The sequence below is a fragment of the Notamacropus eugenii genome, chromosome 1 (genome assembly GCF_028372415.1).
Source record: "Notamacropus eugenii isolate mMacEug1 chromosome 1, mMacEug1.pri_v2, whole genome shotgun sequence".
NCBI lineage: Eukaryota > Metazoa > Chordata > Mammalia > Diprotodontia > Macropodidae > Notamacropus > Notamacropus eugenii.
This window is the reverse complement of record NC_092872.1, coordinates 529,204,492-529,221,467: the sequence shown is the minus strand read 5'-3', so window position 1 is coordinate 529,221,467 and position 16,976 is coordinate 529,204,492. Positions and strand designations below refer to the sequence as shown.

The following is a 16,976-nucleotide window of genomic DNA, read 5'->3' as shown; positions in this document are numbered from 1 at the left end:
TGACATTACGAGAAAATCCACATATTCATGAAAGCCATGCTCAATAAATCTCCCACTCCACTGCACATGATACAAAAATAAGCAAAATAAATGAAAATCTGACAAGACTGTGGTCTAAAATACAAATGGAAGAATCTCAAAAATTAGATATCAAAAACTGTGTAAAAGCTAAGTGCATCAATAAATGTTTACAAAAGAATGACTGTCTGCCACATATATGTACCCTTAAGAAAAGAGTTATGAGAAGGGCTTCTTGACCCTACTTTTGATACATACCCAGATTTCAGGTCAGTTATCCTCAAACAGTTTGTAGCATCCAGTCCTACTTTTCCATTTCTGACCACACTGGATATAAAAGGAGAAAGCAATGGAGAAATTCTGTTCAAGGCTACTTCAGGGGACATTTTAGCTTAACTTGCAACTCACCACTCTGCAAAGAAAAGTAAAGACATTTTGGTCAAAGAACAGCAAACCTTACAGTCTGTACAGTTTTTGAGATCCTTGCAAAATACATTCAGTAGATTTTCTGATATTTAAATATCATCTCATGCAAAGGTAATACAAAAAAAAAAGGTAATTTCAATTTATTTGTTCATTGTCCATTTTTCTAATGCCATGGAAAATTTTACATACAAGGGTATGTAAGTAATAATTCTTTGTATGATAAATAAGTATAGTAAGTATAACTGTATAACCAAACTCAAGGAGATTAAATGATTTGTACAACATCACACAGCTAGTGAGTAACAAGACTGTTACCTAACCTAGGTCTTCTGACTCCAGGCAGCATGATCCTGCTATCCCATATGGTCCGCTAATCAGCCTTTATATTTATGTGAAGATTGCCCACAGTTTTTATTTCACTACCTACCAATTTTAGATCTCTTGGCTATGAAGTAGTTTCTTTTATTAATGAGTAAACACTTAAGAGCTCTACTATATGAAAACATCAACTGGCTCTATCCATTAAAGGCACTAAGTACTTACTATAAGTAAGGTATTGTGCCAGGAGTTCACATTCTATTGAGGGGAATAAGTCATATAAACAAATAAATGTAATACAAAGCGGAGTGCAAAAGCACAAGAAAATAACAAAGTACTGTCTTCCACATGAAACTCTTCCTGATGTCCCCCAGCCTCAAATACCCTCCCTCCCAAACTTACGTATATATTTATATATAAATACACACATATACATACACATATATGTATATATACACACATGTATATATACATATATACTACATGTGTACACACATACACACAAATAAGTGTGTGTACATAAACATATATATACACGTGTACATATACATACACTGCATATACTTATTTATGTGAATGTTTCCCCTGAATAGAATCTAAGCCTCTTGAGTGTACGAACTGTCTCACTGTTGTCTTTGTATCCTTGTATCCTTGACCTAGCACAGTTAAAAAATGTTCACAGATTGAAAAATAACCTAATATATGCAAAAACACTAGAGTTCAATAAATGCTTACTCCCTTCCCCTATTCATGAAAAGCCCAGAAAACAAGAATCTACTTAGTCTTCCTAAGCTCACACTATTTTTTGCCATCCTAGCCCTTCACAAGAACCCTCCAGGAGAAAAAACATTCCATTGGCTGCTGAGAACAGATACTCCTCTTCTTCCCAAAGACAAGAAGGAATGACAAATACAATTCTACTCTTCTTCCACTTAATAACTGGCTTTTATATTATCATTTACTACTAAGAGATGTTCTACTCTACCTCCCAAGTTGTAGGCAGAGTTAAAGCTAAATGAGTTGTCAAAATTTAACCAGCGATTTTTTTTTTTAAGTAGAAGCACAAAAGCATTCATTTCACAAATCCCAGCAGAGATCACTTCATGGAATAGACTATGAATACCTTTTAACATGGACACCCATATTTTGTAAACAAGAACATTTTAAATGAACACATTTTTCTTAATGCTTCAAAATAAATAACAGCCTTAAATCACAATCCAATCATTTCTAGTAAAGTACAAGATAGAAAGAATGAGACAACCAATGTTTCATTCTAACTTTTTGTATTGGACTTCAATGTAATCTATGACATGAGGAGTTTGACTAAATAATCTCTAAGATCCTTTTGAACTTTAAATCCTAAAACCTAGACAGAGAGAATTCATTAAGGAAGTTTCATAGGTATTTCCCCATAGTAAAACTTCATTTATTGTAAAAATAATAGTATTCAAGAAAGATGCCAAAGTGAATTTTCCAAGAGAGATGATGATGGCACTTGTAACAGAAAGTCAGTAATAAATTTATTATGTTCTTACTCAGTATCAGGCATTCTGCTAGGTGCTAGCTGAGATACCAAGAAAAGCTAAAATATAGCCCATGTCCTCAAGAAGGACAATGAGTCATAAGAACTGGGTTTGAGAAGTTTCAGCCATGCCACTCACTAAGTGACATAACTAAGGTTATGTAACCTTAGATGAAATTCTTAACCTCACTAAGCCTCAGTTTCTTTCTTTGCAAAACTGGGCCAATAATGTCACAGAGTTACTGGGAGAATCAAATGTGATAACACAAGATTTTTTAACATGTTGAATAAATGTAAGCTACACTAAGTATTATTGCTGAAAGCACCTGCTTATCCATAAGCACACCTTGTCCCTTACTCATTCCCTCTACATTAGTGACAAACAAGAGGCCTCATTTAATTCCACCCAGATACCAGATGTTATTTCCCACCAGTATATGCTCCCCCTTTTAGGTAGACCAGACATGTTTTTCAAAGATTTATTCCTAAGAATGTCACTTGGGAAACCTGTTTTTCTTTCAACGTTGTTGAATGAAACCAAGCACCACAATTTCCCTAGCCAAACTGTAAATATGTAAAGAAGAGTATCAATAACAAAAGTAGTGAAAAACGTGTGTGTTCATCCTTCGTGGCCCAAGAAGACCACGTCATCAGAGAAACAATGTATTAGAAACAAAAAAGGTAACGAATGTCACTATGCAGTTACGCACTACGCTTGGCAGATAACCATTTTATAAGCATTTCCTTACCTGATTTCCCCCAATATTCTAAATATTCCTACTACTCCACAGAGTGTGAAGTAAAATTTGGATAAGTAGATCATTTTAGACAATGAACAAGACACAATAATATAATAACAACAAATGCAAAAGATTTTCAATTTGTTCAACTGTCCTACCTTTATAATGAACACCTACAGTTACACATTTCTAACTAAGCAACTTGTTTCACTCCAGTTCCTACAAAGGTCAAGCAGTTAATTTAGATTTTACCAAATAAAAAAAGATAATAAAAATTAATGCTTCTTGATTTAAGGAGTGAACATAGTTGATTTTCTTCATTTAAACAGCTGTGGCCTGTGAAGTTGATTTTCTAGCACCCAAATGCAAAATTTCATATCTATTCCTACTGGATTTTATCTAATAAAATTCTAACCCAATACTCTGACCTGTCAAGATCCTTTTAGATCTTATCAATGCCATTCACTGTGATAGCTATCCCTAATAGTTTTGTGTCATCTTCAGATTTGATGAGAATACCAACTATGTCTTAATTCAAGTCATTAATAAAAATATTAAACAGCACAGGGCACACAGATCCCTGGAATATTGCATTGAAACTCCTTGCAGGCACTGAACCATTAACCACTAAATTACTCCTTTGACTCAAGCTATCCAATAGATTCTGAATTCTTTGTATTTAATCCACACAATATCTTTCCTTTCTCCACAAGGATAGTATGATACTGTATCAAAAACCTTAGATAAATCTAGGTAAACTGTATCCACAGAATTCTAATCTACTAGATGAGTAATCACATCAAAATGGAAATTAGTTCAGTCTTCCATGACTTATTCTTGATGAATCCATGATGGCTCTTTGGAATCACTGATTCATTCCCTTTTTAGATATTTACCAACTAATTTCTTGAATGATGTATTCTAAAATGTTCAAAAGAACTGAGGGCAAGTTCACTGGCCTATAGTTTACAAACTTTATACTAAAATATACATTTATGCAATGCACTTCAGTTAAAGTTGCCCTCCATCCAGATCAGGGAGATGAAGGCAAAGAGAAGTTATACAGACAGTTCTCACTTTACGTAAATTTCGCTTTGTAACGAATTCTGAAAAAAAGGCACATTCCAAAAAAACACCTGTGCTAACTTTACTGTACAATACTGTGCTCTGTCTCTCCCCTTCTTGCCCCTCCACTTGGTACTCTGTAGCCATCCATCCCCACCACTAAAAAAATCACCTTCCAAGTGAAAGCAGGACGAGAGACCCCACTGGCACTGCCAGTTAGGGAATTGGTTTGAGACCTTTGTTAGTCCACCCCACAGTGTCCCTGAGAGCCTGTCTTCCACTCTTTCTTGTGTGTTGGTCCCTGCCCTGTGTGTCACCCATCTTCTCTTGTCGGTTTCCATGCCACTTTATTGCTGCTCTATATACCTGCTCTCAACTTCTCCGGTCCCAGCCCCCAGGCCCAAGTGGCCCCCTTCCTGCCTCCCTCCCTTCCTCATTGGGCTAACCAAACCACAAAATGCTTTACATAGAGATCTATGGAAAGGTTCACTTTTGTCAAGCAAAAAGATTCTATACTATTTCCATGGTCAAAGGCCATTTCAGGGCTCAATATAAAGCTGATGTGGGCCTTGCAAACCAATGGGGAAGGGAGTAGCTCCTGCTCATAGAAATCAGGTAAAAGCTACCCAGTGGAAAGACCCAATCATCATAAACTGTTCCAAAGTGACTGACTTATGAGGCACAGGTCAGCCCCAAAGGTAAGCCCACTTATATACTAGGCCACATCAAGGCCATGAAAAGTGGAAGGGTGAGGGGAAAGAAGGACCTGCGCTGAATCAATGAAACATCATGCAGAGCCCAGGGGAGAATGTACTTATGTCACAACGCAGCAAAGGGCATGGGAGAAAACCCTCCAGAAAGAGGAAAAGAGTAACCAGTCCCTCTCCAGGGTACCTCCAAGGTGGCTTTGAAATCCAATTTTTATTCAGTTCAACCAATAACCATTAATAATAGCCGGTGTTCAGACAGCACTCTAAGGTTTCCAAAGTGCTTCAGAATCCCAGGATCAGGGGTTTGGAGCTAGAAGGGATCTAATAGTCTAGTCCAACCTTGTCCTTTAGCAGATGGGCAACCTGAGGTCACCTCCTTGTCTGAAGTCGCAAGGTGGCAGGAAGCAGAGCCAGGACTCCGTTATCTCCCTGGAGCTGCACAGCCCCGGAAGCTGGGCGAGATACAGAGACCCTCGGCTTCTCCCAGCCTCCTCTGTCTGTCGGTAAAGCGGAGCAACAACTCCAGCGCTTTCGGGTTTGTAACCCATTTTACATCTTATTTCTCATCTGCTTCTCACAACCACCCCGTGATGGGTGTGACAGCCATTATTACTGCCGGGGCTCCATCCGGCTGCTCAGTGTCTGAGGCAGGATTCGAACCCCCGCCTTCCTGACTCCAGGCCCAGCAACAGAGGTTCCCCGAGTCACACTGGGTGAGGGCCTGAGGCTGGACAGGCCTGAAGGGAAGGAAGACGAGGCGTGGGCCTGGTGGGTTCAGTCTGAGGGGAAATATCGCGCGGGGGTGGGGAGGGGGAAGGGAGGCGCCTGGGCGGGCCGGGGGCTCTCCCTCCGGCCACCTTCCTGCCGTCACCGGTCCGGTTCCGTTCCCCACCGCCCGCAACCGAATCCCAACACCGAGTACCTGCGACTAGAGCCCGACAGACGCAGACACCGGCTACAACGCGCGCGCCGAGCACACTCCCCGAGCGCGCCCCCGCCCGCAACGCGCCATGCCGTCCGGGGGCGTGCGCGCTCCCGCGGCAACCCGCCTCGAGCCTGGCGACGTGCGCGCTCCCGACAACCGAAAAATCATGGAGGGGGGGGTAGTCAAGTGGGCGCCTGAACGTTCCCCTCCCCCAGCCCCCTTTTTACCCTCTGATAACCCCATCACCAGATAACCTCGAACAGGCCCCGAAATGTGAGGAAGGAACGGACTTAGGGGAGGGAACCCTGCCGCAAGAGGAACAGAAGAGCTGGAGGATGAATTTATATCAGGCACTTGGAAAGATGCCCGCCGGTGGCTTGGGGAGGAGGGGGAAGGCGGGGGGGGAGGAGGGAGAGGCCCTCGTCTCCAGGTCCGGGAGGGGAGGGACGCGGTGTACTTGACCCCGAGGTGGAGGGCAAAGGGCAAAGTGGAGCGCTCGCTATGGCAGGCCGCGCGGCGGGGCTGCGGGCGGACCCGGCCGTGGTGGTGGTGGGCTCCTGCATGACCGACCTGGTCAGGTTAGTGCGGGGGACGCCGCCGACGGGGCGCCCGGGGCGGGTAGGCCGCCCTCGCTGCTGAGCCGGGAGCCGGGAGCCGGGAGCCGGGAGGGAGGGTTGCGAGGAATGGAAAAGGAGGCCCGGGGCCCATCTCCCGGCCTCCGCCTCCGCCTCTCGCCACTGGGCCCAGAAGGCTCTGGGGGAGATAGTGAGGCTGGTGACCGCGCATCCCTGCCTCACTACAGCCCGATTCGCCGGCCGGTCACGGCATCGCCTTCCCAGAACCCAACCGAAGGACGCCCAGAGAGGTGACGGACCCAGTAGAGTCATGCCTACTCGAGTTAGAGGCAAAGTCCAGATTGGGACCGGGACCGGGACCGGGACCCGAACCCGAACCCAAGCCTGCGTGCCCCCGCCTTCACTGGGCTCATAAGAGGCCCGTAATAACTGCTTGCTGAGGATAAGATGCTTTTACACCGTTAGTACAAGTAATAACTGCCAGCCTCTGGAGCTGTGGCTTCAGCCGAGGGTGGTGGGGACGCCCTGTGATTTCACATAAGCAAGCCTTTATTTTGTGCTAACTCTGCGGGGAACTGGAAACACCAAAGGAAAAATAGAGTTTGCCTTCAGGAGCCAGCATTCTAGGAGGGAAAGGTGGGCAAGACATGTACATGGCATCATAGGTCTAGAGGTGGAAGGGGCCTTCAAAATCCTCTGCTTCGAACTCTCCCCACCTCTTATACAGAAAAGGAAATGGAAGCCCAGAGAGGTTTAATTGGTCGAAGGTCACACATGTAATCAATACCTGAAAAACCCTAGATCCTTTGACTTTGTGCCCCACTGCCTCTCAAGAGAAAATAACCAAAAAATAAGTGTGAGGGGAGAGGGGGTAATAGCTTTGGATCATATATTGAGAACGGAAAAAAGATCATCCAGTCCCATCCCCATAAAGACGTTTCTTATCTCCTTAAGAAACATCTTATCTCCATAAGAAATTTCTTTAACTGGATTAGACTGGATTATCTTTAAGGCCCCAACAGCTTACCTGGAAAATAATTTTTACAGATACTAAGGTGTTCATTGGAGAAGCTGGAAATAGGAACTAGTCTTTGCCAGAACTTCAGCTTAATTTAATACAATTCAGAAAACATTTCTTAATTTGGAGCAGTGTACTAGAATTTGGAAGTATGATAAAAAAAAAAAACTAGCTTCAAAGAGCTTACAGTCTACTAAATGGGTATAGGATACGTCACAGCCGATTTAGGCTTAAGTTTTTTAAATGTAAAATAAGGAGGATGGGCTTGTATGAACCATAATGTGCCTTCTGGTGATAAATCTGTATTCTCAGTTTAATGCAAAGTCAGGAGTGATTGAGGCAAAGGAGTGATTCAGGGAAAGTACTCTGGGAAAACTTGGAGAGAGAGAATACTTTCATTTGGGTGGAGTGAAGGTAGCCTTCATAAAAGCAGTGACAGTTAAGGTGATCCTTGAAGGAATAAGTTCTTTTTCCAGAGATGAGGAAGTAAGTACTTTACTAATATGAATACCCTGCTTGGAGACACCATGTGAAGAGGTAGCTAATAGTTCAGTCTGGCTAGAATATGCAGGAATATGCATATATTCTATGTTCTATATAGAATATTCTTAAGAATATGCAGGAGTACTATGAAAGAAAAAAAAGGCTGAAAAGAGAAGTTGGAGCCTTGGAGCAACCCATGGTAAGTTCATCCTTTACAATGTGTGAACTAAAAATGGGAGAGGCCCAGGCAAAAGATTCATGGAATCCTTTAGTTGGAAGAAATGAGAATCACAGAGTTAAAGGGACCTCAAAGTACACAAAATATAACTTGAACTCTACCCAAATCATGAATCCTGTCTATTGAATCTTCCAGCCACTGTTCAAATACGTCCACAGTGATGATGAGTTCATTCCCCTATTTAATGATTAGAACACTTTTAATTACATCCATAAGAGTTGCCCCTTAGAACTAGGCAGTCTTTCAAATATATAAAAACTTTTCATATGTCCTGCTGCCTCCTTCACCTCAAGACTTTTCCAGGATAAACATCGCTAGTTTCTTCCAATGGCATGGTTTCAAATCTTCACCATCCTTGTCTCTCCATTTTGTCAATATCATCATTGATTTTAAGTCATGTTGATTAAATTGCTGTTACTAGTACTTCTGTAGTATTGTAGCAAATATTTCAATCTTTTATTAGTTCAGTAACTCCGGAAATTACAGCTAAGACCTCACCTGTTAGTTCCACTGACCTGAAATATCTGTATGAAATGCAACAGAGAACTTGAACTAAGATTGCTTGGGAGCCCAATGATTCTTAAACAATTTCTACTTGACCTATTGTCCAAGTCAGTTGTTTCTAGTACCAGATGGCTTATGTTCTTTTTAAAAATCTTTTGATTTTATTCTAATATTTCTTGCTGTTTCATAAAATCATTGGTTTCTCTTTTATATCTTCTAATTTTCTGGAATTTCTTCTAATTTTATTTGGATAAGGTGAACCACTTTCTTTTCTAAACCAGTTATTCTCCTTTCAATTCTTTCCTCAAGAATTTCAGTTTGTTATCTGTGACTGCAGTGTTTACCAAATTATTTAGAGCTGAAATAAGTTTTTATACCAATCACTATATTCTTTGATTTACTCATCTTTCTAGCTTTAATTCTTGAAATGGGTAGGGCCAAGCTCCTCCCACTGCTATGATTTTCAGTGGGGTAGTGGACCCTGTTTGGGCTTACCTTGAGTCACCTAAATTCTTACAATTCTCTCTGCTTGCTGGTTCCAAATCATTGAGGTTCAGAGTGATGGGGCTGAGGAATTTTTATGGCAACTCAGTATAGAGAGTACTATGGACCTTGGAGCCTCTAGACTTGAGCACTTGTATGCCACAGCGCTCACTGGAGCTCTTCAGGGTCCTGGAGTTTTCTGACTGCCTTGTATATATCAGGTTCCCTGGTGCTTTCTGAAGAAAGCATACTCCCGCTCCCTCATGACACAGAATCCCGCAGGCCACAAGGCTCACTGAGAGGCTATAGGCTTATTTATCTGAACTGGCATTTTTTTGCCAATGAGCTTCTGACTAATTTTTTTGGGGGGAGGAGGTGAAATTCTAGGTAGAAAAAGTCATTCACTGTAATTTCCTACTGACTTGATCATTTTTTGGTCTGGCACAAAATTGAGGTCTTTGCTGTATTGGAACTGGGCTGAATGCCTCCTGTTGAAGTACCTGTCTTGGCTGGAAATTTCCTAACTTTACAGTTTAAAAGGCACGAAACTAATTAAAGTCCAGAAAAATAAATATAAATCAAATAATATACAACAGCCTGTTTAATAACACTTCCATTGAGGTAATGAAATATGTGGGATTAGAGCATTTCACATTTTTCCTTTGTCATTATCATAGTTACCTGTGTGACCTTGAGCAAGTCACTTAACCCTGTTTGCCTCAATTCATCATTTATAAAATGAGCTGGAGAAGGAAATGGCAAACCACTCCAGTATCTTTTCCAAGAAAACCCCAAATGGGGTCACAAAAAGTCAGACTGGACTGAAAAATGACTGAATGACAGTTGTCTTATTTACATTTTAAACTGTAAATTCCATGAAGAGAGTGGCTAAATTTTTGCTTCCATTTCCAGAAATTTAAACATGGTAAATACTTAGTGAATGTTTGTCAGATAACCAGAAGGTTAACTCTCTATATGGCAGGTGGAGGGTGCATTCGATAGAGATTTGGATCTGGAGTTAGGAACACGTGAAATCAGATCCAGCCTCAGACATTAGCAGTTTGACCCTGGACCAGTCATTTAACCTCTGCCTCAGTTTCTTCAGTTGTAAAAAATGAGGATAATAATAGCATACTTCATATGTAGTGTATCTGATAACTAAGATAACAAGTCTAAGGTAAGGCTCAGGTAATTATGGGACATTTGGGCCTAGGAACAGCATTCCTATTAATGTTCTCATTATTATACTTCACGCTGCTTAACTCAGCAATGTTTTCAAAGACTGTGCCTTTGGAGTTTCTTTACATGTAAAACCTTACAGGTAGAACTCCCATGACCAGGTGCTTTAATTATTTCAATAACAAAACCACTTTGGCTAGAGTTCAAGATCAATTCTACTTTGAATGAAATTTTAATAATTGAATTGACAATTGATGTTCCATTATGGAATGTGTACTCAATGTTCCACATTGCCTTTTTCATTTCTAATTAATGTGACCAAAAAGTAGTAGTCCTAGTGGTGGCCTTGCAAATTTTAGCACAGTAGTCCTGGTCATTTGTAGCAGTGACTATGCCTCACCTTTGCAGATAATTTTCAAAAATCATGACACCTATTAATATTCTATATAACCATTATAACTTATAATCCTCATTGATCCTACCAGTTTTTGGCAGTATCAATCTCATATCTCCTAAATTCCACCTCCCCAGGATTATATATGTCCAAGTTAGTTACCAAGTCTAAATAATTCTGTTTCCATAAAATATGAGCTCTTGTTTGGCATTTAAAGCACTTCACAACCTAACTCCAGTCTATCTTTCCAGACTGGTGTTATGTATCTTATCTTGCATTTTACATTCTAGTCAAATTGAACTGCTTGCTTTTCCATGTATGACTCCACCCTTTCCATAGGCTACCTACATACAGACACCTGGAATGCCCTTTTTCCTCACTTTGGCCTCTTAGACTCATGCCTCCTTCAAGGTTCATATCAGGCACCATCTCTTACAGGAGACTTTTCCTGATCTCCCCACTCCTCCAAATTACCTTGCATATATTTGTCCTGTCTATACACAGCGGATACTCTGATGTCACAGTCCCACCCTGAAGCTCCATTGTCCCTCAGGATTTTAGGGTTAACTCTTGGCTCAAGCTCCCATTCCTACATATTTTCACTCACACAAACTCTTAGTGGCCAATGATTAGCTCACTTATTTCATTGAACCAATTTCTATTCACTTTTACAGTGAGATATTTACTTCTAAAATCTAGTGAGAGCAGAACTACTAATGTTTCCCCTTCCTCTGAGTACAAGGAGATATATTCTCTCTTATAACACCTCAAGCTAGGGAAATTAGGCTCAAACTTAATTCAATTTCTACTTGGAATTGATCCTATCAAGTTCAAGCCCAAATATAGTCTTACTGCTGAATGAGTACCTATCTCACCTAGGTACTGGATGCTGAAAGCCATTCTTCACTCCTTGGAGTATTGATGCTGAACTGTTTGCAAAACCCAGACTGGACTTCATTGTTTAACCTCCATTTCCATCTCCTAAATCTAAAATAAAAGACCAGCTGCCAAGTTGGAGGACTGAGACCATATTAATGGGCCACACATTCACTTAGGATGGAAAAGAGCCTGAGGACTCTTCTGTCATCTCTCATGTTTCACTGCCAGGCAAGAAGAAGTCAGAAGAAAGGACCAGGTTCTGGTCCACCAGTATCTTTTAGATGCATCCCCAATTTGAGCTACACAGCCAGTCAAAAAGATTCATCTTCATCATGAGTCTAGCAGATCAAAACCAGTTATAGGATGTCTGCACATGATCTACGTAGATATTACATCAGTTTAGCATTCTACACATACACATAGTACTTGGCCAGTCCCTTTTAGAAGTGTAAATGTTTTCTTTCAATCAAATGTAAACTCCTTGAGAGCAAGGACTATTTTTTTCTTTTTATCCCTAACACCTAGCACAATTCCTTATACACAGTAGTCACTTACCAAATACATGAATGAATACAAGCATCTCCCTAAATGTGGTAAATATATACTAAGTTCCCTATATACTTTGAATCCTACGAAAAACAAAAAAGCAAAGTATGTTAAATTTTTGAGAGCCCAGAGCATATAGTTAGTTCCGTACTTGCTTAAATGACTTAAATTTTTTTTATTTAATACCTCATGTCTTAAACGAAAACATGAATATATCACATTTGTTTCAACCACCTGTTGAGCCCTCCCTTGAGACAAAAACAATTAGAGTCTCTGCTATAGTCCACATTAGTATATAGTATTCTGACCTAGTTGTTCCTCATCTCTCTGCTCTGAGGAAATGTTTTCAGGGACCTTTATCAAATTTTCTATTATTCCTTTTAGCAGTCTTTTCATTCATATTGCTATAGTAAAGTATATTGTTCTCTTGGTTCTGTTTATTTCATTTTGCTGTGGCATACTTCTGATTCTTCATATTATTCCCTACTGTACAGTATTACATTATTATATTCATTTATCAGACATTTTCAACCATTCTTGAATCAATGGATAACCAACCTTGTTTCTAATTCTTTGCGATCACAAAGTGCTGCTACAAAAATTTTGGAAACATTGGACTTTTGTCTCCGTCTTTGATTTCATCAGGTTACAGTATTTGCACAGTACTATAGTATATAGACAGCATAGTCACTTTTTGTACATTTTTGGTTGGGCCAGTTCACAGCATCATGTACAATGTTATTTGTCCTTCCAAAGCATCTCCAACTTTGATTGTTGCCATTTTTTCAGCTCTCCCAGTTTGCATACAAAGTTTCAGGTGAAAATTCAGCAATTTTAATTTGTATCTTATTATTATTATTAGTGATTTGGAGCATGTTTTCGTCTGGTTATTTGTGGTTTGCAGCTCTTTTGAAAACTATAAATCCTTTGGCCATGTGTCTACTTGGGAAATGGCTTCTAGTATGATATAATTGTTTAAATTCTCTGTATGTTTTGGGTATTGGTGATATATTTAGTTAATATTTTCCTACTCTTCTACGTTTTCTGATTCTATTTTATTTATACAAAGGCCTTTTAATTTTATAGTAAAAATAAATTATTGCATCTTTTATTAATTTCTCTATCCTGTATTTAGTTTAGAAAAGTACCTGATCTTATTATCTTCTAAATTTTTTATTGTGTGGCATTTTATACTCAGGTTGTATATCTATTTTGAGCTTATGTGGCATTCTATAAGGTCCATGCTTATTTACAAAGTTAATATATGACATATCACCCTTAATTGATAATGTTATTTCTTAATGAAATGGGTCATACAGGCTTTCCCATGAGTACATGTCCTGCTTCAATACCCCTAAGGTTGCTCTATAGGGATCTCACTGAAAACCTGTGTTTATGACACTGCAGTCATTTTGTCATTTCCATGTCAGTAGAAAACTATGTTGTCATTTTGCACATTGGTAATTTAAAATGATATGTTTGTGAGATAAGACTCATGTTCACTCATGCTTCTAAATTTAATCCATATAGAATCAGTAAATGATTGCTTAATTCTCAGGAAGTTTTATTTGGGTAATAGAATAAATTAATTAAGAAGACTTTAGATTCAAAGCAGATGATAAGTTGGCCGTAGTTGTTTGGTTTGCTTTTTTTTCCTTTTAAATCAATGATAGTTTTGTTGTCTGCTTGGAAATTGCTGACATCTTTTTAACATAGTGCAGTATCAAAAGTCACTTCCATTGTCCTTTAACCCTTCTTTCCAAACGTATTTTGAGCAGATCCAAAGCCAAGTTAAATTCATTCATTTAAAAAAATCAAGTTTTTCCTACTTGTGAGAAATAAAACTAAATCACTTTTCCTCCACATTTAATTTATCTCAAAAGCCAGTTACCAGTAAGTTTTTTTTTAATATTCTAGTAAGACTTTTTCTGTTAGTTGTACAATTTAGTATCAAGAGAATTAGTTCATTAGAAATAAGCTAAATTTAACCCTATTGATACACTGTATCAATCAAGTAAATTTTACCATAAGGACAGACATATGTGGTTCTGAGTCTATTTTGTCTGCTGAAGGAACATCAGATGTCTAGAAAGATTCTGATATGGACTCCCAAAAAGAGAAAATTTAAAGTGGAATATTTAGAAAATTTGTTTAGGTGGAATTTGTAAAGTTGTAAAGTTCAAGGCCAGAACTAGTTTGTGGTAGAAAGCAAGATATAGGTATAAAGTAAAAGAGACAGTAGTAAGCCTGTAATCATACAAAAAGGGAAGCAATTGGAATAAACAGCAATTGTGAAAGAGGTCAAATAATCATGGTGTATTGAGTATCAGTAAAATAAGCCAGGGATAATCCAAACTTTCATCAAGGGCTATAAGTAATCTAGATCCATTTTACTAATTGAATCTTTCCCAGTTTGGGTAAGGGTATGGAGGGGTGACTAAGAAATTCCTGTATTGGGATCAGAGTCATGATGTGAATAAGCCAAGCTCTAGATTTACAAATCAGAGCTGAAAGGGTTAAAGGGAGAAGTAATGCCTGAGGCAGTAATAGTGTCAAAACTCAGAATTAAGTCAAGGTCAGAAAAGGCAGCTACCAAAAGATAAAGTCCAGAGTTCAAGTTATAATAGTCCAAACCTTGAAAAATAACTTAAGTGCCAGCAGATTCCACAGGTTAAACCAAGTGCTATCTTTCTTTGCAACTTTTATTGGTCTGTGGATATATGTACATGTGCATACCCTGTCACTGAAAATACTTTCATTCTCAGCATTGTATGGACATAATCCAAAAAGGCAGAATGGCTGTAAAAAACCTGTCCTAGGGTTGTGGCAATAAAAACAGAGAAACGAGATTGAATGCAAAGGTGGAATTTAAAAGACCAAATAACATTGACTATGAGAAGTGGGGTAGATGGAAGAGTGAATAATAACCCCAAAGTTTCATACTTAAGAGACTGAGCAAATAACATTATAGAGAGAAATAGTGAAATTAGGAGGAGGAAGTTTAGGGGAAATGATAAGATTAGTTTGGGCTCACTGTTCTTAAAGTGCTATTAAAGTATGAATCTAGGCAAGCTGAAGATGCAGGTCTAGAACTGAAAAGTTAGGGGGACATGCAGATTTAGAAGTAATTGTCACTGAGGCAGTAATTGAAATTGGGTATAGATGAGCTTGACAAGAAAGAAAATGTAGAGATAAGAGGGCCAACACCTGACAGTTGGAGAATTCTCACAATAAGAGTTCAGAAAGAAGCAGAATGTGTTTTAGAAGGGTAAGGTTTTCTGACCCTTAGAACATTGTTGTTTCTGTAACTAGGGGAGAAGAGAGTAGTTAGTATAAAGAAACAGTCAACAATATTAAACACAACAGAAATCAAGAAGGATGTTGCCAAGTGAGTCTGGAGGAAACATTTTCTTACATGATCAGTATGTCTGGCAATGCCACTTGGGTACATCCACACTATGAACTTGGTTGACACATACCTGACATCCTCAGTTATCAGTGCAGGAATTCACCTTGGACAGCTCCAGAATGCCTCTTAGAGTAAAAATAAATGAATGATTGCTGCAGCCAGAATAGCATCAATAATACGTTACTGTTTGTCCCACGGACGTCATCTTTGTCTCAAAGACAGGTCTTAATGTCTTTTTGAGAACTAATTTTTAGACTTGAAGTAAAATGATAAGCAATGATAAACCTAAGAAGCTTTGTTAGCTAGTTTCCTCTACTTTACAGCATCTTCAGTAGTAATGCTAAGAATAACCCACATTATTTAGCACTTTAAATTTTACAAAACACTTTCTGCACAACAGCCTTATGAGGTAGGTAGTATGTATATTATTACCCACATTTTATGGGTTATCATAAGGAGGCATAAAGTACATGATGTTCTCAGGATCCCATAGCTAGTAAACGTCAGAACTGGAATGTGAAGCCAGTTTTTCTGACACCAGTGCCAATACTCTTTTTACTATACCAAAACCTTCTTAATAGTTTACACCAGTTGTATCAAATTGAAATAAAAATGAAAATACTAAACCATACATAAGGAACTCTGTGAGCTACATAGTGACTATGAAAACCACATATTAACATCTATTTTCTCTTGTACTTTTATTTACTTTGTTAAATATTTCCCAAATATATTTTCATCTGGTTTAGGCTGTACTCAGGAACGTTGCAGACCACATACAGGCCATGTGTTTGACACTTTTGGTCTACACCAGACCTGCATGATTTGGCAGTAGGTAGAGGCCAAAATTAAAATAGGCTAAGCTTCTTTGGGCTGCAGATAGGTTTTTATGGCTCATTTATCAGATATTTTGCAAATCAACCATATTTAAAAAGGGGAAATTGGTTGTGGGTAACATGACAAACAGGAGAGAGTGCATAGTGGCAACCCACCTACCAGGTTACATGATGGGCACAATAGACAGGTTAAGCAGGGCACAGACAAAGCACTCATTACATCTTTACTTTCTTTTACATCCTCTACATTTTTTTCAGGCTGCCCAGAATCATTTGGTGGGCTACAAGTGGCCTGTGGTACATATGTTGTGCAGGCCTAGTGTACACTACAGTCTCAATTTTACCCATATGTTTGAGAGTGTGACAACTTGGTTAAAAGTTTCTCCTTGATTTCCCTACACTGAACCAAAGTAAATAAAAATCTATTGTCAAAAGGAAATAAGATCATGTAATCAATCAAGTATTTATTAATCACTAATTATGTGTCAAGTATTACCATATAGATTGAGAATAAACACTCCCTGCTAGTGAGTTTGCATTCTAATAGAAGAGACAACAAATACCAAAACAAAGTGTGTATGTGTGTGTGCAGTATAAATGTAAAAATGAATTTATACAAATGTATAAAAACTTAAATACAAAGTAGTTTGGAGGAGCAGTCATTAGCAATTAGGAAGACCAGAAAAGATTTCATGTAGAAAATGG

General features: G+C 39.0%; 2 protein-coding genes across 5 annotated transcripts in view; one reads left to right on the top strand and one right to left on the bottom strand.

Annotated features, from left to right (window-relative positions):
- Positions 1-6,426, bottom strand: part of BABAM2 (BRISC and BRCA1 A complex member 2) — a 560,438-nt gene extending 554,012 nt beyond the window's left edge. Inside the window, exons 1-2 of one of the 3 annotated variants that reach the window (XM_072634065.1) lie at positions 6,298-6,426; positions 277-430 (exon numbers count right to left, since the gene is read on the bottom strand). In XM_072634065.1, coding sequence (XP_072490166.1) covers positions 277-404 — 128 coding nt within the window. In that variant the 5' untranslated portion in view covers positions 405-430; positions 6,298-6,426. Of the gene's footprint in view, positions 1-276; positions 431-5,141; positions 5,163-5,724; positions 5,861-6,297 lie in introns of those variants that run through there. The other 2 variants (XM_072634064.1, XM_072634066.1) reach the window with 2 other exon arrangements.
- Positions 6,156-16,976, top strand: part of RBKS (ribokinase) — a 132,668-nt gene continuing 121,847 nt past the window's right edge. The window contains exon 1 of one of the 2 annotated variants that reach the window (XR_011972431.1): positions 6,156-6,305. Coding sequence is in view for 1 of the 2 variants with exons in the window: in XM_072634067.1 (XP_072490168.1) it covers positions 6,229-6,305 (77 nt within the window). In the remaining variant the exon portion in view is untranslated. The remainder of the gene's footprint in view (positions 6,306-16,976) is intronic. The other variant, XM_072634067.1, reaches the window with a different exon arrangement.